Raw genomic sequence first — 22,382 nt, forward strand, 5'->3', positions numbered from 1 at the left:
TGACTGCGTAAACCACAAACCCATGGTGCATCTAGTGGTTATTTGAGTTCTGTTACAGTCTTAAATTCAGTCACCTTTAAGCTGATTTAATTTGGATGACAAATAGCCGCTACAGGATTCTTTTGTCTTAATCTGTTTTACTTCAATAATGTTAATAGTGAGTTCTTTGTGACCAGGATTGATGTATTACTCTGTTGGAGTTTTAAGTATGTTATCACTAGGATAAGCTTGTTTAGATAGGAACCATCAGTCTGAACAAGAGTTGATTAGGTTCTGTTCTTCTTCTAGCTACACATCTGAACAAAACACATTCACACACATAGTGTTGTCACATATAGGTGATAAGGGTAAACTTATTGTTGGCATAAGTTTACTTAGAGTTAAAGCCCCACATCTGTTTGATCTTTTTAGATAACGCTAAGTTAAAGACCAACCCATTTTGTACAGGTGAGCCTGCCCATAGGGTGAATAAATTGAGATCTCATGTAATGTTCGGGGCTCATTGTCTTTGAGTCCTCAGTGCTGAGTGTCCACTTTATTTGTGATCTGAATAAATTTTGCCAACTTTAAGACTGATCTGAATCCAGACTTGTCCTTAGAGCTTCCAATAAAAGAATACGGTAACAAATTGGTGACCCTGACATGACTGGCTGACTCTGGGACTGCATCCGAGTGAGGACGGCAGAGCTGCAGGCCGCATCCGGTTGAGGACTGGGTCTGGAGGGATCAGCGGAGAACCGGTTCAGACAATTCCAAAAGGCCCTAAAAATAAGGTGAGCAGAAAACTTTTTGATTCTAATATCAGAGTTTCTGCAAATTGAATGCTCTAAATTGAATTGTCTGAACCTGGTAATTCTCTGATACTAAATTTATAGTTACAGAGTAATAATTGAGTTGTCTCGTTGGCTTGAAATGATCACAAGTAAGGTATAAGCATATGCATTTTATTAATTTCTTTCATTACTCTGCAAGTGGCAGTGAGTTGGTGGTTACGCAAGTGACGTACAAGGTTTTGCAAGTGGCGAACGTTTTTTTTTTTTTTTTTTTTTTTTTTTTTTTTAATATTATTTTATTTAGTTATTACTCCACAAATTGTGTTGAATCGGTAGAAAACAACCATACTTGTCTGACTAAGTATAACACAAGTGGTATTTTAGTTGGACATTTGTCATATGGTTGGTGCAATTTGACCCTAAATGTAACTAATTGGAAAAATGTAACAAAACTGACCATAGCCTGATCAGATGTATATTGGTATTGTGGGGGACGAGCACTCAGGAATTACTTACCCCCTAATTGGTATGGTACATGTACTATACAATCCCTAATCAGTCCTATTAAGATCATTAAAGCTGACTCTGATGAACTGGCACATTATAGTGACATGGCCAGTCAAATTTATTCTAAAACCAGTTATCATAGGTGTAAGAGAAGTTTAAAAAAATGATGAATTTGATATATATAAGAATTCTCCGGCTTATATAGACTCAACTCCTGCTGAACTTTGAGCCCAGAATGCACTTTTAAATTGGCACTTTACTGCTGTGCACTTTATAAATAAAATTTTTTTTTAGTTATTTATAGGTAATTTTTAGCGGGGTGTTATTGTTATTGTCATTGATATTTTTTTATATCAGTATTTTATTATTTTTATTATTTTATCAGTAACTTATACTATTTTTACTAAATGCTGCTGACAGTCGGGGACCTGAGTACAATATTTCGTTTCTGTGTATTTTTATATGCTGAAATGACAAATAAACTTGAATCTGAATCTGAATCTGAATAGGAGTTCCCAGGGGAGTTCCTGATGAATACAAGCTGGTTAGTCAAATAGCAGCAGGATTTGAATCTATAACATGGTGGATAACTATTAATAAAAATGTGGATCGAATTAATTATATCCATCTTAATGTACAAAGACTGCAAAACATAATTAGAAATGCATTCAAAGTCCACATGAACAATTGGCTGCTACATCTCTCATGACCTATCAAAATCGATTGGCCCTAGAGTTTTTGTTGACAGAACAAGGAGGTGTCTGTTACATGTTTGGCCAAGAATGCTGTGCTTTTATACCTAACAATACAGCTCCAGAGGGGTCATTTACAAAAGCTTTAAATGGTCTGAAAATAATGTCAGAAGAATTGGCATGACATTCTGGAATTGACAATCCTCTAGGTGATTGGTTTGTTACAATGTTTGGAAAATGGAAAAAATTGATTAGATCTGTTCTGATTTCTTTAATAACAACCTCAGCGATGTTTACCCTGTATGGTTGTTGTTGTATTCCATGTATCAGACACCGCTGTTTAAAATGTATTACTATTGCCATAGAACATAAATATCACTGGTCTACAAGGAAAATGTTTCCAGAAAAAAAGTAAGGAAATTTTACCACATTAGAGTCACTGATAAAGAAAAATCAAGTAAACAATGCTGGTTGGCTGAACTTTCCAAGATACAGCCTTGGGTCAAAATGTGAAATTCAAGAATTAACGAGAGAATGGGTTTGACTCAAAAGGAATATTTGTCTCAGAGCTACAAGATCTACTTCAAAACACTGTCTGCACATTAGAATACATTCACTTTACAGGTTCTATTTAGTGGAAGATTTATAAAACTATTATATAAATGTACATAAATCAATATATATGTGTATAACACTTAATCATATACCTTGAAAACATCAGCAAACCGGCACTTTTGTCATTTATTTTCCAATTAATCTTATTAAAATATGTAACATTTAGCACATTTAATCTCTGAAGCAAATCATTTCTAAAAAAAATTGTAGACCAGTGTATCCTAATCCACCACCTTATCAGTTTGCTCAAATTCCCTCAGAAATAATTCCACTTAGAGCTATCTCTGAGTTCAGAGATGAAAAGGATATGAGAGCTGACAACGTGGGACTGCAAGATCTTTGTCTCACTCCCCTGTAGATTCATGAATGTTGCTAATGCTAAAACATATTCATATATAGCATATGCACACACATAGAGACATGGAATTTATAGGATTTATGTATTTTGTTGTTGAGTTCCATACCAGTAAAGAGAATTAGAGTTTTGATGAATTATAGATTCTTGGTGTATTAAATCAATTAGAGTTAGTTAAGGATTAATTGTATGTTAACATATAACATTTATCTGAATTATAGTAAGTGTTTATGTCTTTTCATTGTTTGTTTTTGGATGTAATGAAGTAATCTGGGTTATGCATATGTAATCTGGGTTATGCCAAGGAAAATAGGACTTGTTCCAAATCTGCTGCTGCCTCATTAGTGCAATAATTTGAAGCACTTTTATTGCACTATGCACTTTAGTTTTTAGTCTTTTAGTCTTTTAAATTTTTTTATACATATATATATGTATACATTTTAAATGATCACAGTATTTTAGGCTACTTTATACTTCACAAGGTGTATTTTTATTTATTTATTTATTTTATTTGCAAACTGAAACTGTGGTGAGCAAACACCGAATAAAGTACTGATGGTGCATTTATTGAATGACAATAAAGCAAGTCTGAAGTCTGAAGTCTAGTCTACATATGGGTAATTTTATGATTGTTATAATGATGGTATACAAAAAGAGAAATTTCATATGATTGTTGACATGATAAAATCATGTCAAAAGGGGGAATTGAAATATATTTTACTTTAGATATTGAAGTTTTATGATGAATTGTTTCAGTATTACGTAGTTATTGTTTTAACATAGGATTCACTAATGTTAATAGTGAGTTCTTTGTGACCAGTATTGATGTATTACTCTATTGGAGTTTTAAGTATGTTATCACTAGGATAAGCTTGTTTAGATAGGTACGATCTGTCTAAACAAGAGTTAATTAGGTTATGTTCTTCTTCTAGCCACACGTCTGAACAAACCCATTCACACACATAGTGTTGTCACATATAGGTGATAGAGGGGTTGCACTCACATCATCTGCACACGTTGGCACACAGACTGATAGTGTGGAGTGGCTCTCCTCTACTGTCAGTGAGGTCACACACATGTTAAGTATGCTGAGCTGTGGGGCAGAGTTAGTATGCGGAGGGAGTCCTTGCTGCAAGGACTGGAATATCCTTCTTGAAGTGGTGGTAAAAATATGTCAGAAAGTCACATTAGCGGAGATGATCATTTTTGTCCTCTATTTTATTCCATGCAGTTTTATATAAGCACATTCCATGTTTATACCCAAGGATTTGAATGAGACATTATCACAGCAACCCTGTGGAGCCATCAGTCTTCTCTTGTAGGTGCATGTGTGCATCAGATAGAGGTGTCATGAATTACACCACATCTCTCACAAAACAGCATCTATTTCACTGGATCAAGGATAGTGATATGGCTTTCAATAGCAGAACTACAGTCACAGAAAAAAATTATTAGACCATCAAAAGTCATCAAAAACAATGGTTATACAATCAAGTACTAACTCCTGTGTGTGTCATGTGACTAAAACAGACAGAAAAGAAAACATGGAATGCCTAAAAGCACTGTTTTTGTCAGTACAATGCCATAGCTATTGATGTAAGAACTGAAGTGATTTTGGTTATTATCAAGAAAACCATGGAAAATGGCGAGATATCAGCTCTGAAATTAAACTTTTATGAACTATTTTTGTTGTTATCATTATATTTGTCCAAACAAATGTACCTTTAGTTGTACCAGGCATTAAAATGAACAAGAAATTAAAGAAAACAAGGGGTGGTCTAATAATTTTTTCTGCGACTGTATGTAAATCCTGTTCAATCCCATTCATTCTACACATGATATACCGACGTACTTCCTCTGATATGTGTGGCTGCCAGCTGGGTCCCACCTCATACAATTATACTTTATTCAGTGAGAGATACAATCAGTGGATTTGTAGGTAGTTTTGGTTGTCATAAGCAAGTTCTGCTGCACGATTTGCCCCTACTCTTAAAGTAATATTAATATTACACAGACCCCTTTAAGATTTTTTTAATTTTTATTTTCCAATGAGGTACTACAGTGCTCTCCATAAAAATCACAATAACTCTGTTTGCAGCTTTTATGCTATGTCTTACTTAATAAAAGAATTAAAAAAGCATGGCCAACAATCCAGATTGTCTGTGGGAGGGTCAAGCATTTGTGCCCATGTGTTTGTAACATGATGATTCAGACGTGGGATCAAAATAATGAATAAGGGCCTCTGTGTGTTGACTGTTTGAATTTAATGATGGGCTTGTTTTATTTATTTATTTATTTATTTATTATATAGGACCTGCTTTTAGCTCTATGTTATTGATTATGTAAGTTGCTGAACATGGGTAGTGCTTTAAAAAAAAAAAAAAAAAAAAAAACATCTTTTTTTTAATTAATTTTATTCAGAATACAAAATATCAATGTGCAATATGACAATTCCTAAAATGAAAACAAAATAATCCCATCCCACCCTCCCCTTTCTGGTACACTTCCCTGGCACATAACAAAAAGAACATTGAGACAAACAAGGCATACATAGATAGTGTTTAAACAAAAAATGTTAAAATAAAAAACAAAAAAACAAAAAATGTTAAAATAAAATACCCCCTAAAGTGACCTTAGTATATAATGTTATGTTATTTATCCAATCAGCAGCTCAGTCTGGTGTCAATGTAATTTGTGTGTTAATTAGGACAAGAAATGGGTTCCAAATCTTTCCTGATTGTCTTAAAGTCTTTAAAAAAATGTAAGACATCCTTTAGTCATTGTGTAATCCAGTGTGCTTTTAACAAGTTTGATAAAACAGTAAATTGAACTTTGAACCCAGGGACAGCGAGAAAACCTGTCCCATAGCGAGATACATACTGTATGTGTCAGAGGAAATTACTCCTCTGAGACATGTATCTTACTATGGGACCTAACAAAACATTTACACAGGTTTTGATGAACAAGTAAGAATATCATGGTTGACAGCAGGGAGGTCATCAGGCAGGGAAAAGTGATGATGCTTCAAAGGGCCCGTGACTGACAGGGACTCCAGAAAACGCTTCACAAGGCACTAATCACCATCATCATCATCATTATATTTTTGTTGCATTAGTTTAGTTTAGTTTAGTTTAGTTTAGTTTAGTTTAGTTTTTGGCAAAAAAGAAAAAAAATCCAGTCTGCCTCTGACCCCTGCCTCCCCCTCCTTTTTTCATAATACGGTTTCAGCTGCCGGAGCTCCTAGCTAATGCTATCCAAAGTGCAAAACTATATTTTATTTGAATGTGTGTGTGAATGGAAAAAAATCGAATACTGTTATCATAAAAAAAAAATCTTGCACAAAATCATAAAATCTATTGTAAGCAGAAAATGGATCCACGGCTCCACAGTCTTATATTTATAAGGTTTGCATGAGTTTTATAGTTTTAGGGTTTGTGGCATTGAAGTCGTGGGGCTGAACATGATATTTTTTTCACAGGGCCTCAAATATGGCAGCATGTCTGACTTACAGAGAGGAATTTTGTTGTAAAGTGGGGTTGTAGCACAAGGAGGATAAAGTGGAGTATTTATCTATTTATCTACGTATTTGTATATTTTAACCCTTTCATGCATACTGATCACTACAGTGGACAGCTACTCTACAGCTGTTCTCTTGTATATTCATGGGTTTTGTTGTTTTAGTTCCATATCAGCCGACACAGTGGACACTTATGCATCATCTCATACACTGACATTCATACCATTACTGTAACTTTATGTTCTAGATAAACCTGATCTGCAGTTACATGATTGAGTGTAATAATAATAATAATAATAATAATAATAATAATAATAATAATAAGAAGAAGAAGAAGAAGAAGAAGAAGAAGAAGAAGAAGAAGAAGAAGAATACATTTTATTTATAAATGCCTTTCAAGACACCCAAGGACACTGTACAACAAGATAAAACAAACAATCCATAAAATACAAAGAAATAAACAGATGAAAAAAAAATAATTACTATATATAGAAATGAGGGTTCGATTCCAACACCAGTCGACGGGGGGAGGAACCTTTCTGTGTGGAGTTTGCATGTTTTCCCCGTGTCTGCGTGGGTTCTCTCCGGGTACTCCGGCTTCCTCCCACAATCCAAAGACATGCACCGATAGGTTAACTGGTAAATCTAAACTGCCCATAGGTGTGAATGTGACAGTGATTGTTTGTCTCTATATGTTCAGCCCTGCGATGAACTGGCAAAATGTCCAGGGTGTACCCCGCCTTTGCCCATAAGTAGCTGGGATAGGCTCCAAGTGACCCCCGTGACCCTAGTGAGGATAAAGCGGGTTCAGGTAATGAATGAATGAATGAATATAGAAATGAAGATGTAAAATAGAGAGTAGAACTTATGGGGGGTAGGCTATTCTGAAAAGGTGAGTTTTGAGTCTGGATTTGAATGTGGGGAGAGAATCACAGATATGGATGGATGGTGGGAGGGAGTTCCAGAGCTGTTATTAGGCTGTAATTAACAGTTTTCTTAAACAAAAGGGTGTTTTTATATTATCTGCATGAAGTGAGTAAGAACTTCTGTTAGAGTATGATAAAAGGTGAGAAAACATCAAATTAACTGCATTAAAAATGCTTTTGTTACATAGTTTTCACACAGTATATCACTTTCTGATATTGTGTTTTAAATATGTTTCTTTGCTTCAAAAATACATGGTGTCCAAATGAGTGGACATTTTAGTAAAAAAAAAAAAAAAAAAAAAAAAAAAGAAAAAGAAAAGTGGAAAAAAAAAGGTTAATTTAAAAATAAAATTCAATCTCATTGGTTTTTTCATGCCTAAAGAGGAATAAAAACACTCAGGAAAAAAAATCTTGACTAAGGTTCTCATAATTCATGCATCAAAGGGTTAAAGTGATTTAGATTCGAAGTCTGTTGTGTGGTGTGGTCCTTTCTTCAGGGCAGAGGGAGGCAGTAATGTACCAAACCACTTGTAACTACAGTAAGGATGGGGGGGGGGGGGGGGGGGGGGGGTCCACTCATAGGGAACAGCTGTAGTCGCTTTAACAGCACCCCCTGTCGGCGCTTGGCTGTAACTGCAGCTGGCCGACTGCGCTCTCGACACAACAACGCGAACGCCATCTTTAGCTGACAAGCAAACTACTGTAGCAGAGTTGTGACAGGAAACTAGGTCAAGCGCTTAGACTCGAAAACACTTCAGGAAATCTCGATTCTAAGGCTTCTGGTGTGCATTTGCCAGCCTTCGACACACCGTGCCGTCGTATGGTCCAATGTTTTTGACCGGTCGACCCGCTCCGACGCAGTTTTCGTGTTTCGGTCCCGGTTGACGTTGAGTTATCGCCCTTTTCCGACAAACAGCTGACGGAGGTTAAAACCAGGTGAGAGGTGAACGAGATAGAAAACTGCGAAGAAACTATCCCAGCTATTTAGTTTACATATATATTCCTCTTATTTAACTTTATCCGGCCTAAACTTGTGAACTGGTGAAGTAGTTAGCTCGACAGATGTGATGTTCTGCTAAGCTAACTTCGTATGTTCGGTTGTTTTTATTGTATATTAACCCTCCATGTTGTAAGTTTTCTGAACGTTACCAACAACTAGCCACGTATCTGTTAAAAATCTGTAATAAAAGCCAGTGGTAGCGAGTGTAGGTTAACTTTAAGCCTTTGTATTTGAACATGAGAGTGATGAGAATGTGTAGGTTGTTGTGGAGGGAGGTGTGTCCACCTAGTTGAGTGTTTTCATTTCACTCTGGATAAGAGTCACAGAGACTGAAAACAGCTGGCTTCGGCTAGTAACACTTCTGACTGGGAAGATTGTCTCTGAACAGCTTAGCAGGTTAATCATTAATGTGTTGGGCAAATCTTTGTAATAAACCGCATGTTAAAGCAGCAATCACCAGAAAACACTGTCATGTGATCAGTGTTTCAAGGAGGATGAGGAGGCCTTATGTTCAGATGGCACTCTCAAACTGACAGGAAATCTAACCAAGCAAGGAATTAAGATAAACAATATATGCACATCTGATACTGCTATCAAGAATCTCAACAGATTTGCAGATCTGAACACAATGACTGTATAAAACCAGTGACATAAATAGAATGTACCCCGGCTAAAATTTGCTTAGAGGTCTTATTTATGTCTTTGTGCATAAGAAATCAATGTAAGTGAATCCCCAAAGGAACTTTGTGTTGGTAAATGCAATACAAATTTACAGGATTTCAGTTCTGTTGCAACATGTTGATGGTCATATGAACTATGTTTTTAGGTCAAAAATGTCCAATTTCATCACAGTTAATGCTATATTTTCATGTCACAAATGGCCAAGTTATATTTGAACTGAATTTACCTGAAAAACAAATATGCTATTCTTTTAGATGCCCCAATTTTTCTTACAAGATTATATACTACATATCACGTTTTGTTTTTACACGTTGCAATATGGAGTATCATGCTGATCCATCCTGCTTATGTTACACGAATACATACATTAAGAATGTCACACGTCACTTTTTAAATCAACAGTTTTCTAATTGTAAGCATTTTTATGAATAAATAAATGGAATATTTTCTTTTGTTCAGACAAGGTATAGTTTTTAGATGTTACCTACTTGACAGGTTTTGACTGTGGCTCCAGTCTTCCTTTTTATAAAGAAATAACAATTCTATATTGTTATTTATTCTTTAGTATTATGATAAACTATACAATAAATAAGTATGATACTAGTTTTTGCACAGGGATCATTTCTGGAAACGGTGAAATGGCTGCTGAGCATCAGTATGATGGGACCCGTAACAACCATGTCACATCCATCCACTGCCACATTTTGTGTTTTTGTGTCAGCTGTTATTGTTTTAGATCCACAATACTAACATTTATGAATAAGAGGATAATTAGCAATAGTAAGTATATAAGTTTATTACTAATAAAGTACTGGTACTGACCAGATCATCATGGGTAATGTCACGTCCATCCACTGTCACGGTTGTCCATCAGCAAAAGTTTTCTCGTACATGTGCTATTCAAAATCCAATATTTCTGAAAATATAGCTTCCACTGTCAAATAATATCAGTAGTCTGTGCACAAATGTATTAGCATTATTTCAGCACAGTTCTATGCGTTTCTTACAACTTTTTTTTTTTTTTTTGACAAAAATGACCACTCGTTTGACCCTCTAAGTAAATTTTAGCCAACCCATTATATTATTGTTCTGCTATGATAACAATGGCAGGACATTGAAATAGACTGCAGATTTGGGGTGTGCATCTGTCGGTGAGACTGATACAACAGCATCTTGATGCATTGCAAACAATCCAACACATTAAAGATGCAAGTAGAGTGACTAGCTATGGAAATGGTATGATTCTCCTCTCTTGTGTTGCAGTATAATTCACCACAATGCGATTTAATGCGTTTGCATGTGATATGATGCGGTGCATTTACATAGATACATTAACTTAATTTCTCTGGTTCTTCTTAAGCAGAAAATAATTAAATAATTAATAAAACTTTATTTTTACTTACATATTTGTCTCTGTTGGACTGCAGCTCAAAAAAAAAAAGAACAACAAACATCTGCTAGTAAATGAAAACAGTCTGGCTGGACCTCACCTTAAACCCCTTCTCATTTCCTGTTTTGTCTAGTTACATATTTATAACACACCTAAGTCTCAGTGGCAGCCCAAAGCTTTGCTTATACTCTTGTGAGACATTCCCTTGAGGCTTGGTGAGAGTCGTTCACTGACAGCAGCAGAGATGACAAAAGCACTGGATGGACAGGTTACAGAGGAGGGGTCAGTTGGCCTATGAATAACAAAGTAATGGTCACAAATCCTCAGTCACATTTCTAAATAATACAGCAGAAAGTCTTTAGTATACATGCATATAAATAAGTAAATATTTACTGATACAAAAAAGATTGGCAGTGATGCATCTCAAAGTTGTGTCCAACGCATTCATTTTCAGTTGCAGCAGCCAGTTCATCTTGAAGTTTTCTGCCAATGCATGAATACTAATCAGTGAATCATAATCCCTGCTGTTGCTACTTAGTATTTCATTTCAATGTCCAGTGTGTCTTCTGCTGGTGGTTATTTTCGTCATCCATTTGTAAGGAGTACAGTTGCTTCCCATGATGGGTTTGACTAATCCTCCACAGAATTAGAAGGCAGACTTTATTTTATTAGTAATGCATATTAATAATATTTTCTGCCATTATAACTGGGGAAATCCACATGATTATGATTATGATGATGATGATGATGATGATTATTATTATTATTATTATTACAGATACTTTTACAGAATGTCAAATCATAACCAGCCTAAAGGGATCAGATTTGTGCAGATTTGCTTTTATTTTTGACATTTCATATCTGGAAACTGAACAATGTAGTTGTCATATATCTGATGTATGCAACATTTTTCAAAGAATAGTTTGCACCTCAACAGTGTCTCTTCAGCAGAGTGCTTTACCCAATATCAAATATGCAGAAAAGCCACATTACCTATATTATTTGGCTTTTTGAGATGTAAACCAAATAAATGTGTGTAATGTAATTTGACTTGGAAATATGAGATGTTCTACCTTATTTCTAACTTTGTTGAATATGAAACAATTTCTTTTGTCTAGAATATCAGGTCTGGGGAAAACAGAGGCTTGGAAAAGACAACTTTAGTCAGTTTTCAATATGTTACCTTGGCCTGAGCATCTGGATTTTGTCAACTGCTCTTCTGTTTATCCAGGATGAAACGCAGTCTCCCAGGAAATGAACAGGAGGACGGAGGTGGTACCAGCGGCGGGTCTCAGATGACTCTTAAAAGGTCCCGTAAGCAGAGGAGGGAGAAAGATTTAGAGAACGAGGGAGTTTGCTGGGAATGTCTGCCACAGGAGATTTTGCTTCACATCTTCCAGTACCTGCCTCTACTGGATAGAGCATATGCTTCTCAGGTACCCTTGTGTTATATGGAGATGTAATAGGAAGCAATTTAAATGTTTGCAGTGTAATATAAATCTTCAGATACGGCCCTGTAACAACTCAATACTAGGACTGTTGTGGGTGTAGACCCCCGCTAACACAGCACAAAATAAAATGTATTTTCATTATTGTTGTTATAATACTATTGTCCACCAGGGGCATCAGTGAGCACAATGTTTTAGATGAGGTATTCCAGTTGATGTGAGGAGATAAAACAAGCCTATTACTGCTTTCATGTGCTTTAGGGAAGATGATCCTTTACACTTGTGATTTCAAAATTACAAGTGCGTTGTGTTCAAGCACTTTTGTTGTCATAGTGAAATGAAAAATGGCTGACACAATTTGTCATGAACTACTACATGGGTAAAATAGTTTTGGATGTGTTAATTCATCTGCTACAGCATGTTTTTTTACAAATTGTGTGTGCTATAAATGTGCAAGAGTATCAGTTAACAGCAGCAGAACATTAAAAAAAGCAATGTTTATCATTCGCAGTGAATCCCTTGTTGCTCTCCCTCATGTTGAAAAGTTCAAAGGTTATATCATTGCAGCAGCTCCTGTATCAAAATTTCTTTCCAGTCCTTCAGTGGAAAATATAACGTGAGGGGGCATTCATGTGCAATTTTCGAGTTCGTAACTAGTATATACCATAATTGCCATAGCATGTGAAGGCAGGATTAGTCTGGTGAATATGACCACCTGCAACAGAAGATTCAATGAGTGTGAGCACAACAATACATTAATAATAAGTTATTATTATTAGTGTGTTAATATTCTGAGTGGGGCAGGTACGTAAAAAGTATCCTATCCTATTCCACAGGTATGTCGTAGTTGGAACCAGGCTTTTCACATGCCGGAGCTTTGGCGCTGCTTTGAGTTTGAGCTGAACCAACCTGCCAGCTCCTACCTGAAGGCCACACACCCAGACCTCATCAAACAGATCATTAAGAGGCACTCCAACCACCTGCAGTATGTCAGCTTCAAGGTATGAACGGAGGGCGGGAACCAGTGCAAGCTTTTTCACCGTTGAACACTCTGAGGTGCAGGGAAACGTCTGGACTTTTCAGACCTAAAGAGGGCAGTGTCAGTGGCCTGCCTTTGTAGAAAATGTCAAGCTTTTAAAAAGTCACAACAAGAAAAGTGTGAGTCAAAAGGTGGCTTACAAGCCACATTAGACATGTCTGAGTAGGACAACAGCGTTCTGTTAATGGATTTGATGGTCAGACACAGGGGATCAGGCAGCTGATTATTCATGTGCATTAAATCTTTGCTATGACAGAATCTATTCAGAGAAGTGTTTCCATATCCTGACTACAATTTTAAGAAAAGGAACAGCCACCTCATGTCAGTGTACAAGCATTTTTGCGACATCAAGGACTTAAACACTTTTTTTTCTATGAACATTTTCATATACGACACAGGGGCGACACGGTGGTGCAGTGGTTAGCACTCGTGCCTCACAGCAAGAAGGTCCTGGGTTCGATTCCAACACCGGTCGACGGGGGGTGGGACCTTTCTGTGTGGAGTTTGCATGTTCTCCCCGTGTCTGCGTGGGTTCTCTCCGGGTACTCCAGCTTCCTCCCACAATCCAAAAAAACATGCACTAATAGGTTAATTGGTTAATCTAAATTGCCCATAGGTGTGAATGTGAGAGTGATTGTTTGTCTCTATATGTTCAGCCCTGCGATGAACTGGCGACTTGTCCAGGGTGTACCCCGCCTTCGCCCCTATGTAGCTGGGATAGGCTCCAAGCGAGACCCCGTGACCCTAGTGAGGATAAAGCGGGTTCAGAAAATGAATGAATGAATGAATTTTCATATACAAAACCTCAAAGTCCACATAAAGTACCCTTATAGAAATGCATTGATTGTCCTCTGGGCGTAGCCAAGACATGGCCTCTTAAACCCATGTCGGCCGCAGTTCTGTCTGTGTTGCCATGGTAATGCTATACAGGGCTCATAGCAATATACACATGCTTTACCTCCACATAACCAGAAGAACATCAGCTAAAAGTTTAGTAAAACCAACTGTCAGAAAACTGAGCGCAATCCAAAAAGTAGGCACTTTAACGGGCAAATATCTAAAACAAGCTAACAATGAGACCAGCGTATGTCATGAGTAATTTAATAAAACAAAAGACCAATGAGACAAACTTTGCACCATTAAACTAACACTAAGCAGATCCAACAGTACAAGTATTATTTCTCTACTGATAAAATTCACTGAGCAAGACAAAAAAGAGCAAAAATAAGGGTAATATTATGATGCAATCCTTACGAATTCCGATCATAATTTGGTTTTACACGAATGAAACTTCTGCTGTCAGCTAATCTGTCGTTTTGTGTTGCATTGAAATGATTCCAAACAGAAAAAAACAGCCCAGAGTTCAACAGGTTAATTTCTGAAACGGCTGTAAGAGTAAATAACCTCCTTTCAATTCAGTAGAATTGCTAACTAGTGAATTCTTGCTATCTGATGAGGCATTAAAGTGGACAGGTTTGAATTTTCTTTTTATTTTGCACAGGTGGACAGCAGCAGAGAGTCTGCAGAGGCAGCGTGTGACATCCTCTCTCAACTTGTCAACTGCTCCTTGAAAACCCTGGGGCTCATCTCCACTGCTCGACCGAGCTTCATGGAGCTACCCAAGGTACACAACAGGAAGATCACTACTTCTGTGCACCTTCACAGGCATGTCAGGGTGACTGCCATTATTGTAATGTTGCAAGTTGACCTTAGTTATTCTGTTATAGCCTTAGGAGTAGGTGGACTGTCAACACTCATTGCTTATTTGCAAGCTTGCTGCACACCCTACTTGTTGTCATTTTGTCTCTGTGTATAACAAAAAAATAGTATATACTATGACAAGAGACTTCTCAAAGAAGTTTTACCTTGTTTGATTAAATTTGGACATCAGAGTTTTGGAGAATTAGTAACAATCGGAGTCATGTTGATGTTGATTGAAGCAGGTGCATGTTTTTTGTGTGTATGTCTGGCATTTTATCTGTACATGTACACGAATGCCAATACTTTTCAGTTCTTCAGCTCCTTTCATTTCCTCTGTTCAACAGTCTCATTTCATCTCGGCGCTGACGGTGGTTTTTGTCAATTCCAAGTCCTTGTCCTCACTGAAGATTGATGACACACCCGTGGATGACCCCTCCCTCAAGGTCCTGGTGGCAAATAACAGCGACACATTGAGACTGCTGAAAATGAGCAGTTGTCCTCATGTTTCACCTGCAGGTACTGACACTTTGAAAGAGGTGACAGAAAGTGAGATGCTGAGATTTCCTCTGCTTGACGAGTCATTGTCAAGACTGAAGAAACAACTTAAGCTGTGTTGAAGTTGGATCAACAATTTCTATTTTTTCTGAAATGGTGGCTCAATGATAATGATTTCAAATGAGTTGGATGAATGTTTTCTCATATTTTGAAACTGAAAAAAGGCTTTAAAAGGTTTAATTGCAGTTTTTTAAAGATCTTTTTGACTCCCTGGTGAAGGCTTGATCCTGCAACGGACTGCAGAGGACTGTCATGTCTACACTTATCCCCTCTAAAAAGCACCTCAAATAAACTCACTTCCTGTCCTTCCCAGATATTTATTTTAGCTTGAATATGCATCAGTGTGTGAAAGATTGAAATCTAATTTTAAAAAAGGGTTTGCAAAATAGAATCTAAGTTTAGGATGCTTGATGGGAGGAAAAAAATCTGATCTCTACAAACAGTTTGAAGTCACATCTTGAGTTTCAACATTGTGACTAATTGACCTCATACAAAATGGCTGTAAGTGTTCATTCACCTTTTGCCTCCTCCCCTCTTACTTTTGTGGATGCCTACATATCTTTTCTCTGCTATGTTACTACTTACTACAATATTTACCTTTTTGTTTTTGTCAATTGTGTGAGTCTGCAATTTGCACTAATAACTGTGGAATCCCTGTCATCTAAAAGGCACTGAGACTCAGACTGCACACCTTGTTTAGATCTTAACAGCCACCAGCAACCAAATGCATCTACTGATAAAAATGTTTATATATTACTAAATAGAACTTTTGTACCATTAACCATCCTATCAATGCATTTATTAAATAACTCGGGTCAAATGCAGATCCTCAGCTTTTCATCATCGTCAGATATTTAGATGTTCATAGGCTCTGTAGTGACCATGGCAACACTGTCATCCTCTGATACACCTGTAAAACCCACGTAGATTAACTAATGACTGAGGTTGTAGCTTGAGCTTGTTTCTACATTCAGTTAGTGAGTCACTTTTTCTTTAGTTTTCTGTGTTTGATGTAATAACCTTTGAATTTACTCTGAACTTTTATGAACATCTACATGATCAATAAATTAAATAAGAAAATCCCCAATTTTCACAAAAAAGGCAGAGAATAATATTACAATAAATGGTGATAAATTATTAACAATTGGTTAAATATATTTTTAAGCCAGTGTGAAAAGAAGTTTAGGTCTTTAAAGGGTTAACCCAGGGGTGTCCAATCCTGGTCCTCGAGCGCCGGTATGCTGCATGTTTTAGATGTTTCCTCTCTTCCAGCGTGCCTGATTCAAATGATAAGCCTATCATCAAGCTCTGCATAAGCCTGATAATGATCGTCAGGTGTGCTGGAAGAGGGAAACATCTAAAACATGCAGGATACTGGCCCTCAAGAACCAGGATTGGACACCCCTGGGTTAACCGACTGTGAAACATGACCATTGATATGACCCATCACTGACCTGATTGCTGACCCCTTGTGGCGCAGCATGAAAATAACTAAAACCAGACTTTCAGAAAGGTAAACAAAAAGCACCAATGTGGGTTCCAGCAAGACCCTTATCCCAACATAAGTGCACCAGTCTACAAACCTGGAAAAGAAAATAAGAAACAGTGGAGAAACATTATAAAAAGAGTGCTGCATTTGTGAAGAATGGAGACTGTTATTTTTCAGCCTTTCAGAATGTCTTACAAGCTGTTTAATGGCATATTCATTCCAGAGTGTGTAGCTTTGACCCATAAAGTGCAACTTTTATGGCTGCCATTTATGACAAATGGATTTTTCTCTCTTTTTACCTTTCTTAAGTGATTTATCACCATTTATTATATTATCCCATGTATTTTGCGTTATTCAGTCTAAATATTGTATTTTCCTCTATATTTAATTAACTGATCATGTAGATGTTCATGAAAACTCAGAGTAGATTCAAAGGTTATTATATTAAAACAGAAAAATTAAGAGAAAGTGACTTTTTCAGCAAAATATATCATTAACTGAATATAAAAACAAGCCTCAAAAACCACTGTCATTTGTCAAACTCAATGGGTTTTACTGATGATTCAATGTTGTAGAAGATGACGGTGTTTCCACGTTCACTATGGAGCCTCTGAATGTCCAAGTGGGTCATACCTGATGACCGTGAAAAGATCACAAACTGTATTTTACTCCAATTGTTTACACGTATTGATAAGATTAGTGAATCAACAGTTATTTAACATTAGAGATGAATAAATACTTTTGGCCACCGGCGGCTTTGTGGGTCTTTATGGGTTAAATATGCTGTGCAGTTCTATTCTTTCTATTCTGTTTCACTAATTCTCTTTTCTTCCAACCACAGGCATCCTATGTGTGGCTGATCAGTGTCACGGCCTCAGAGAACTTGCTCTCAACTACCATTTATTGAGCGATGAACTGCTTATTGCCCTGTCCTCAGAGAAGCATGTTCATCTGGAGCATCTTCGCATCGATGTGGTCAGTGAGAATCCCGGCCAGCAATTCCACACCATCAAGAAGAGCAGCTGGGACGCCATGGTACGCCACTCTCCCAAATTTAATCTGGTCATGTACTTCTTCCTCTATGAGGATGAATTTGGGCCTTTCTTCCGAGATGAGATCCCTATCACACATCTGTACTTCGGCCGCTCCGTTAGTAAAGACGTGCTCGGCCGTGTTGGGCTCAACTGTCCTCGTCTGGTAGAGTTGGTGGTGTGCGCCAATGGTCTGCGGCCGCTGGATGAAGAGCTGATCCGCATTGCTCAACGCTGCAAGCAGCTGTCGGCCATCGGCTTGGGAGAGTGTGAAGTGTCCTGCAGCGCCTTCGTGGAGTTCGTCAAGATGTGTGGAGACAGACTGTCACAGCTATCCATCATGGAAGAAGTACTGGTTCCAGATCACCGCTACGGGTTGGACGACATCCACTGGGAGGTGTCGAAGCATTTGGGCCGTGTCTGGTTTCCAGACATGATGCCTACCTGGTAGAGCTCTGGAAGAAGGTACAGATGTGTGTGTATACTGTCTGGAAGTCTCCGCCCCTTTACAGCCTTTTGTTTTAAAGAAAACCAGATTCCCAATCACAGTGTTGATTTCCCTCTATGAATGCATGAAGAAGTGTACATCAAGTTCACCTGATAAAACATGTTTTTTTTAAAAACATTGATTTCTACTCTGCCAGGCTGTTCCATGTATATGGTTTTATATTTATATGTGTATGTATATTTATGTTTATATTTAAATTTATTTGTTTTATTGCCCTCATAGAATGAAGCAGTTTGTTGTGAGCCCTGTGTGAAGGGTAATAACATCCTGCAGAATCATTATGTGTAGTGCCTCTAGACTTGAATTTAGAGGTGTCATCATTGCATGAGAATTGATGGAAATGTCTGGGAATTATTGAAGGTGAAGTTTTGGAGGTTAATGCATGTAAATAAGCTATATTTACTGTGTAATATGCTGACAGAATCATAAACATTTTACCATATCGTGAGTGGGGTTCAAGTCTTGACTTGACCTAACAGTTATGAATTAAAACAAATCTCTCACCCCATAGCAATGTCATCGCTAAGCAGTTCTCAAGTTCAGGCAGTCAGGGGTGTGCGGTGTAATAATCTTCACTTGTCACTGGAAAATGTACAGTAACGTGTAGAGGGTTAGAGCATGTCTAAAGTCCCATTATAGGGGCGTGATCACCATTATAAGCTAGCATCTGTTGATATTAATCAGTGAAATCTCCAAATCTAAGGTTTCTATGTTGCATAATGAATTTAGAGTAATAATGTATGAAAGACTTCAACATAAAGGGACAGTTTTGGATGGAGAGGTTGGAGAGGTAGATGAGGAATAGTAACAGTGTATAAGGATGTGTTTGGTTACTGTTTCCATGCTTGATCTTCTTTAATTGTTATTATGTCACTTTTTTATGTCTTTGAATGTGTTTAGAGGGTAGCGCAGAGTCACTGCATCCCATTTACAAAACAGCTGTCTCTTTTCCTGTCTGATTAGGACAGGACTAAAGACACCTTATTGAAAGGTGGTTCTCTCAAGTGACTTTGGCCACAATCATTGCAGTATATATAATGTATATATAATATATTTTTGCGTGTAATGTACAGTAACTACATATATGCCTGCATTGCCTGACCCACGTTCCTGTTGTATCTGTAAATTGTAAAGTGTTTCAAAGCTAATGGGAGGGGGACATTTATTGTGGTTGTCATGTATGTATATACAGTATCTGTACATTTATCCTACTGATGCACTTTTACTCTATTGAAGTATGGTAAGTTGAGTGCCACAATGGCATTTTTTTCCCCCTTCAACATCAGTCCAGAATTAACTGTAAAAGCAGATGCTGGGGAACAATAATTAAAACATAAGTCAAATGAGAAGGTGAAAAGAAAACAGTAATTTCACTGCCAAATATAGATTTTTGGGAATATAAAGATGGATTACACCAGCAATGTCTTTAAACTGAGCTGATAATGAACCACCAGAACCTCATGAATGAAGAATTGAATGAAAAACACATTTATATGAGTAATATAGAGGATTTGGAATTGACATGCTGGTACGTCTCTGCACAGTTAGGGCCAGCGCCATATTCTGAGAAGTCATTTTCATGCAGAAACAGTCCACTGGCCTTTAACAGTGATAGAGTATATTAATTTAAGCTGATGTTTGTCCTTCATCTCTGATCCCTGTTTGCGTGTTGCATACAGACGGAGTAAACTTTGGAGTGGCATGTGATTAAAAAACTTCAGCGCTCATTTGAATGCGTTGGTAATGGAAGAAAATCGATAAAAATGTGAAAATCATAATCTCACCCAGGTAACTGTGCAGCCCTAAAGACAAGATGGTGTGGCAGCTGAATGTTGATGAAACTGAATGTGTAAGCATGAAATATTTATTTCTCATTAATGTGTTGTTGCAATAGACCTGAGGATGGTTGGATTACATCCAGTGGTGGATTTTCAAGGATGTTGCCTGTGGAATTGCTAATAGATGTCCCCCCCTTGAGTGTGTAATGGAAGACCTGTAATTCGCTGTGTTCTGTTAAAAGAAGGTTATTTGTTTTACAGGGTTGATATTCATTCTTTTGGTGTATTTTATGTTAAATAATAGAATCACCACTTGTGAATATTTTGTTGGATTTCACCTCCTGTGGGAGACCTGTCATGTCTTAATTATGTTTTCTTTTCTCAAAAAAAGCCTGACATTGGACTTTGTTATCTAACAGTACGTTTTACTATATATTTATAAAACCCTGCCATCTGCTGGTTCATTTAACTGCATTTGTACTCAGTGCTTATAGATGCTAATTTTGACATTCAAGAATAGGCCAAGTAAGGGCTGCAGTTTTTAAAATAATGTGCTATAATGTGTTTTTATTTTACATTTACCTTGCTACATTGTAGTGAGTGGACTTATCAGACGGAAACATCCTATACTTTTCCAAAGATACATTAATTGAAGTTTATAGTCACATTAAAACTGCCTGTGTGATTACTTATTCTGTGTCTCTACTATAAAGTAAACACTGTTGCTATAATGAATCTGGTCTGTGTTTTTAACTGCTGTCAAATTTTGTAGAGTTGTTACCTTGTCTGGATTCAACATGAGTTTAAAGAGCGCTGATTTGTTTGACCTGTCTGTCTTAAGCTGCTCCGTAAACATAGTAATACATATAATTACACAGAATATTTTTGGCTGAGGGAAAACTTCTGAAGAACTCAGCGCTCTGTATTTTGGTCAAGTCGCCTTTCTTTCTCTAAATATCGCAGTTGTTTTAACATGAAGTGTAAACTCATGTTGTCAGTTGACTTGAGTAGAATTAAATGTCATTAGACAACACTTGAAACACCCTGAAACATTCAAAGGCATCTTCACAGGATACACTTTCAGCCTATTTTAATTCAACATGTATGCTGAAAGTTAACTGATCTCTGTGAGAAAATACGGTTATTAGGAATACAATTAAACATTATTGATTCTGATCCTAACCTTTTCTAATACTGTACATAAACGACAGCTAATACAAGGATATGAAAAAAAAAACACCTGAACACACAAGAAAGAACACTTCCAAATAACTGAACTATTAAGTCAAATCAGATAAAAGAAATAACTCAGTGTTGTCTCTTTCATTAAATTATAGGTTTAGCATTTAAGGGCACAATAAATGTTTTATAAAGCTAAAAGTGAGAATGAAGCTCATTTTAGTTCTGGGGCCACATTCAGCCCAATTTGACCTCAAGTAGGCTGGACCAGTAAAATGATTGATAGATAGATAGATAGATAGATAGATAGATAGATAGATAGAGAGATAGAGAGATAGAGAGATAGAGAGATAGATAGATTCCAGGGGGAAATTCAAGCGAGCGCATAATAGCATAATAACCTATAAATGTCAACTCCAAACTTGTGGAGCGAAAAAGTAAAATTGAATTATTACAACCTTTACATCAACAAACAATTCTATTAAAAAAAAAAAAAAAAAAAGTGAAATTATAATGAATAGTAAAAAATCTGTGCAATTTCAACAATATGATGCCTTGGTTTATGATTTATACATGTTCATTATAACTTACAGACACTGCATCTGCAAATATACAAAACATTTAATAACAGGCAAAATATTTGTTAATTTTCTTAAGAGATTTCAGGTTGTTCATGGTTATTCACGTTATTCCTTTTTTTTTGCAAATGTATAGTTTGCAATGTAGACATTTTCATATAATTTTACATTTTTTGCGCTAACACAAAGGAAAAACATTGAGGTAATTATTTCTAGGCTATTATAATAGTATTTAAGTAGTCTAAACCCACTTGAGATGGAATTGGTCTGTATGTAGAACCTGAACTTAAATATAATTAACATCTTTGATTGTTAATATCTTCAGTGTAATTTTTGCATTTCACAAATTCATCCCACGGGCCTGACTGGACCCTTTGGTGGGCTGCAACACACATTATCCCTTCATTCACTCATAATAAGGTATGATTTATTGTTTTCCGTACAGAGTGTTTTGCCCACTCTTGTACGCATGAGTGTTTATTTGGACAGTTCTAAGGTCACAGAGGTAGTCACATGGATTTGGAGGCTTTAACACATAGATGCGGTGCAGCTGACTCAGGATGGCAGTAGTGTGTAACGCTACAGCTCCATCACTGCAGAGGTATTTCCTAAAATGGCTT

At 36.9% G+C, this 22,382-nt stretch overlaps 1 protein-coding gene across 1 annotated transcript; it reads left to right on the plus strand.

Annotated features, from left to right (window-relative positions):
• Nucleotides 1-8,024: 8,024 nt before the first annotated feature.
• On the plus strand, nt 8,025-20,736 carry LOC115437908 (F-box/LRR-repeat protein 3-like). Its single transcript, XM_030161300.1, has 6 exons — nt 8,025-8,321; nt 11,688-11,892; nt 12,741-12,905; nt 14,445-14,567; nt 14,989-15,160; nt 17,530-20,736. Exons 2-6 carry the CDS (start codon nt 11,689-11,691, stop codon nt 18,168-18,170), a joined length of 1,305 nt encoding a protein of 434 aa, XP_030017160.1. The 5' UTR covers nt 8,025-8,321; nt 11,688; the 3' UTR covers nt 18,171-20,736.
• Nucleotides 20,737-22,382: the final 1,646 nt, after the last annotated feature.

Source organism: Sphaeramia orbicularis, chromosome 3 (assembly GCF_902148855.1).
Source record: "Sphaeramia orbicularis chromosome 3, fSphaOr1.1, whole genome shotgun sequence".
NCBI classification, from domain to species: Eukaryota; Metazoa; Chordata; class Actinopteri; order Kurtiformes; family Apogonidae; genus Sphaeramia; species Sphaeramia orbicularis.

Excerpts from the sequence above, each read along its gene's own strand:
- LOC115437908 (XM_030161300.1), top strand. The coding sequence starts at position 11,689 with ATGAAACGCAGTCTCCCAGGAAATGAACAGGAGGACGGAGGTGGTACC. Across the intron at positions 14,568-14,988 it reads GCTTCATGGAGCTACCCAAG|TCTCATTTCATCTCGGCGCT; the intron begins GTACACAACAGG and ends TCTGTTCAACAG. Across the intron at positions 15,161-17,529 it reads TCCTCATGTTTCACCTGCAG|GCATCCTATGTGTGGCTGAT; the intron begins GTACTGACACTT and ends TTCCAACCACAG.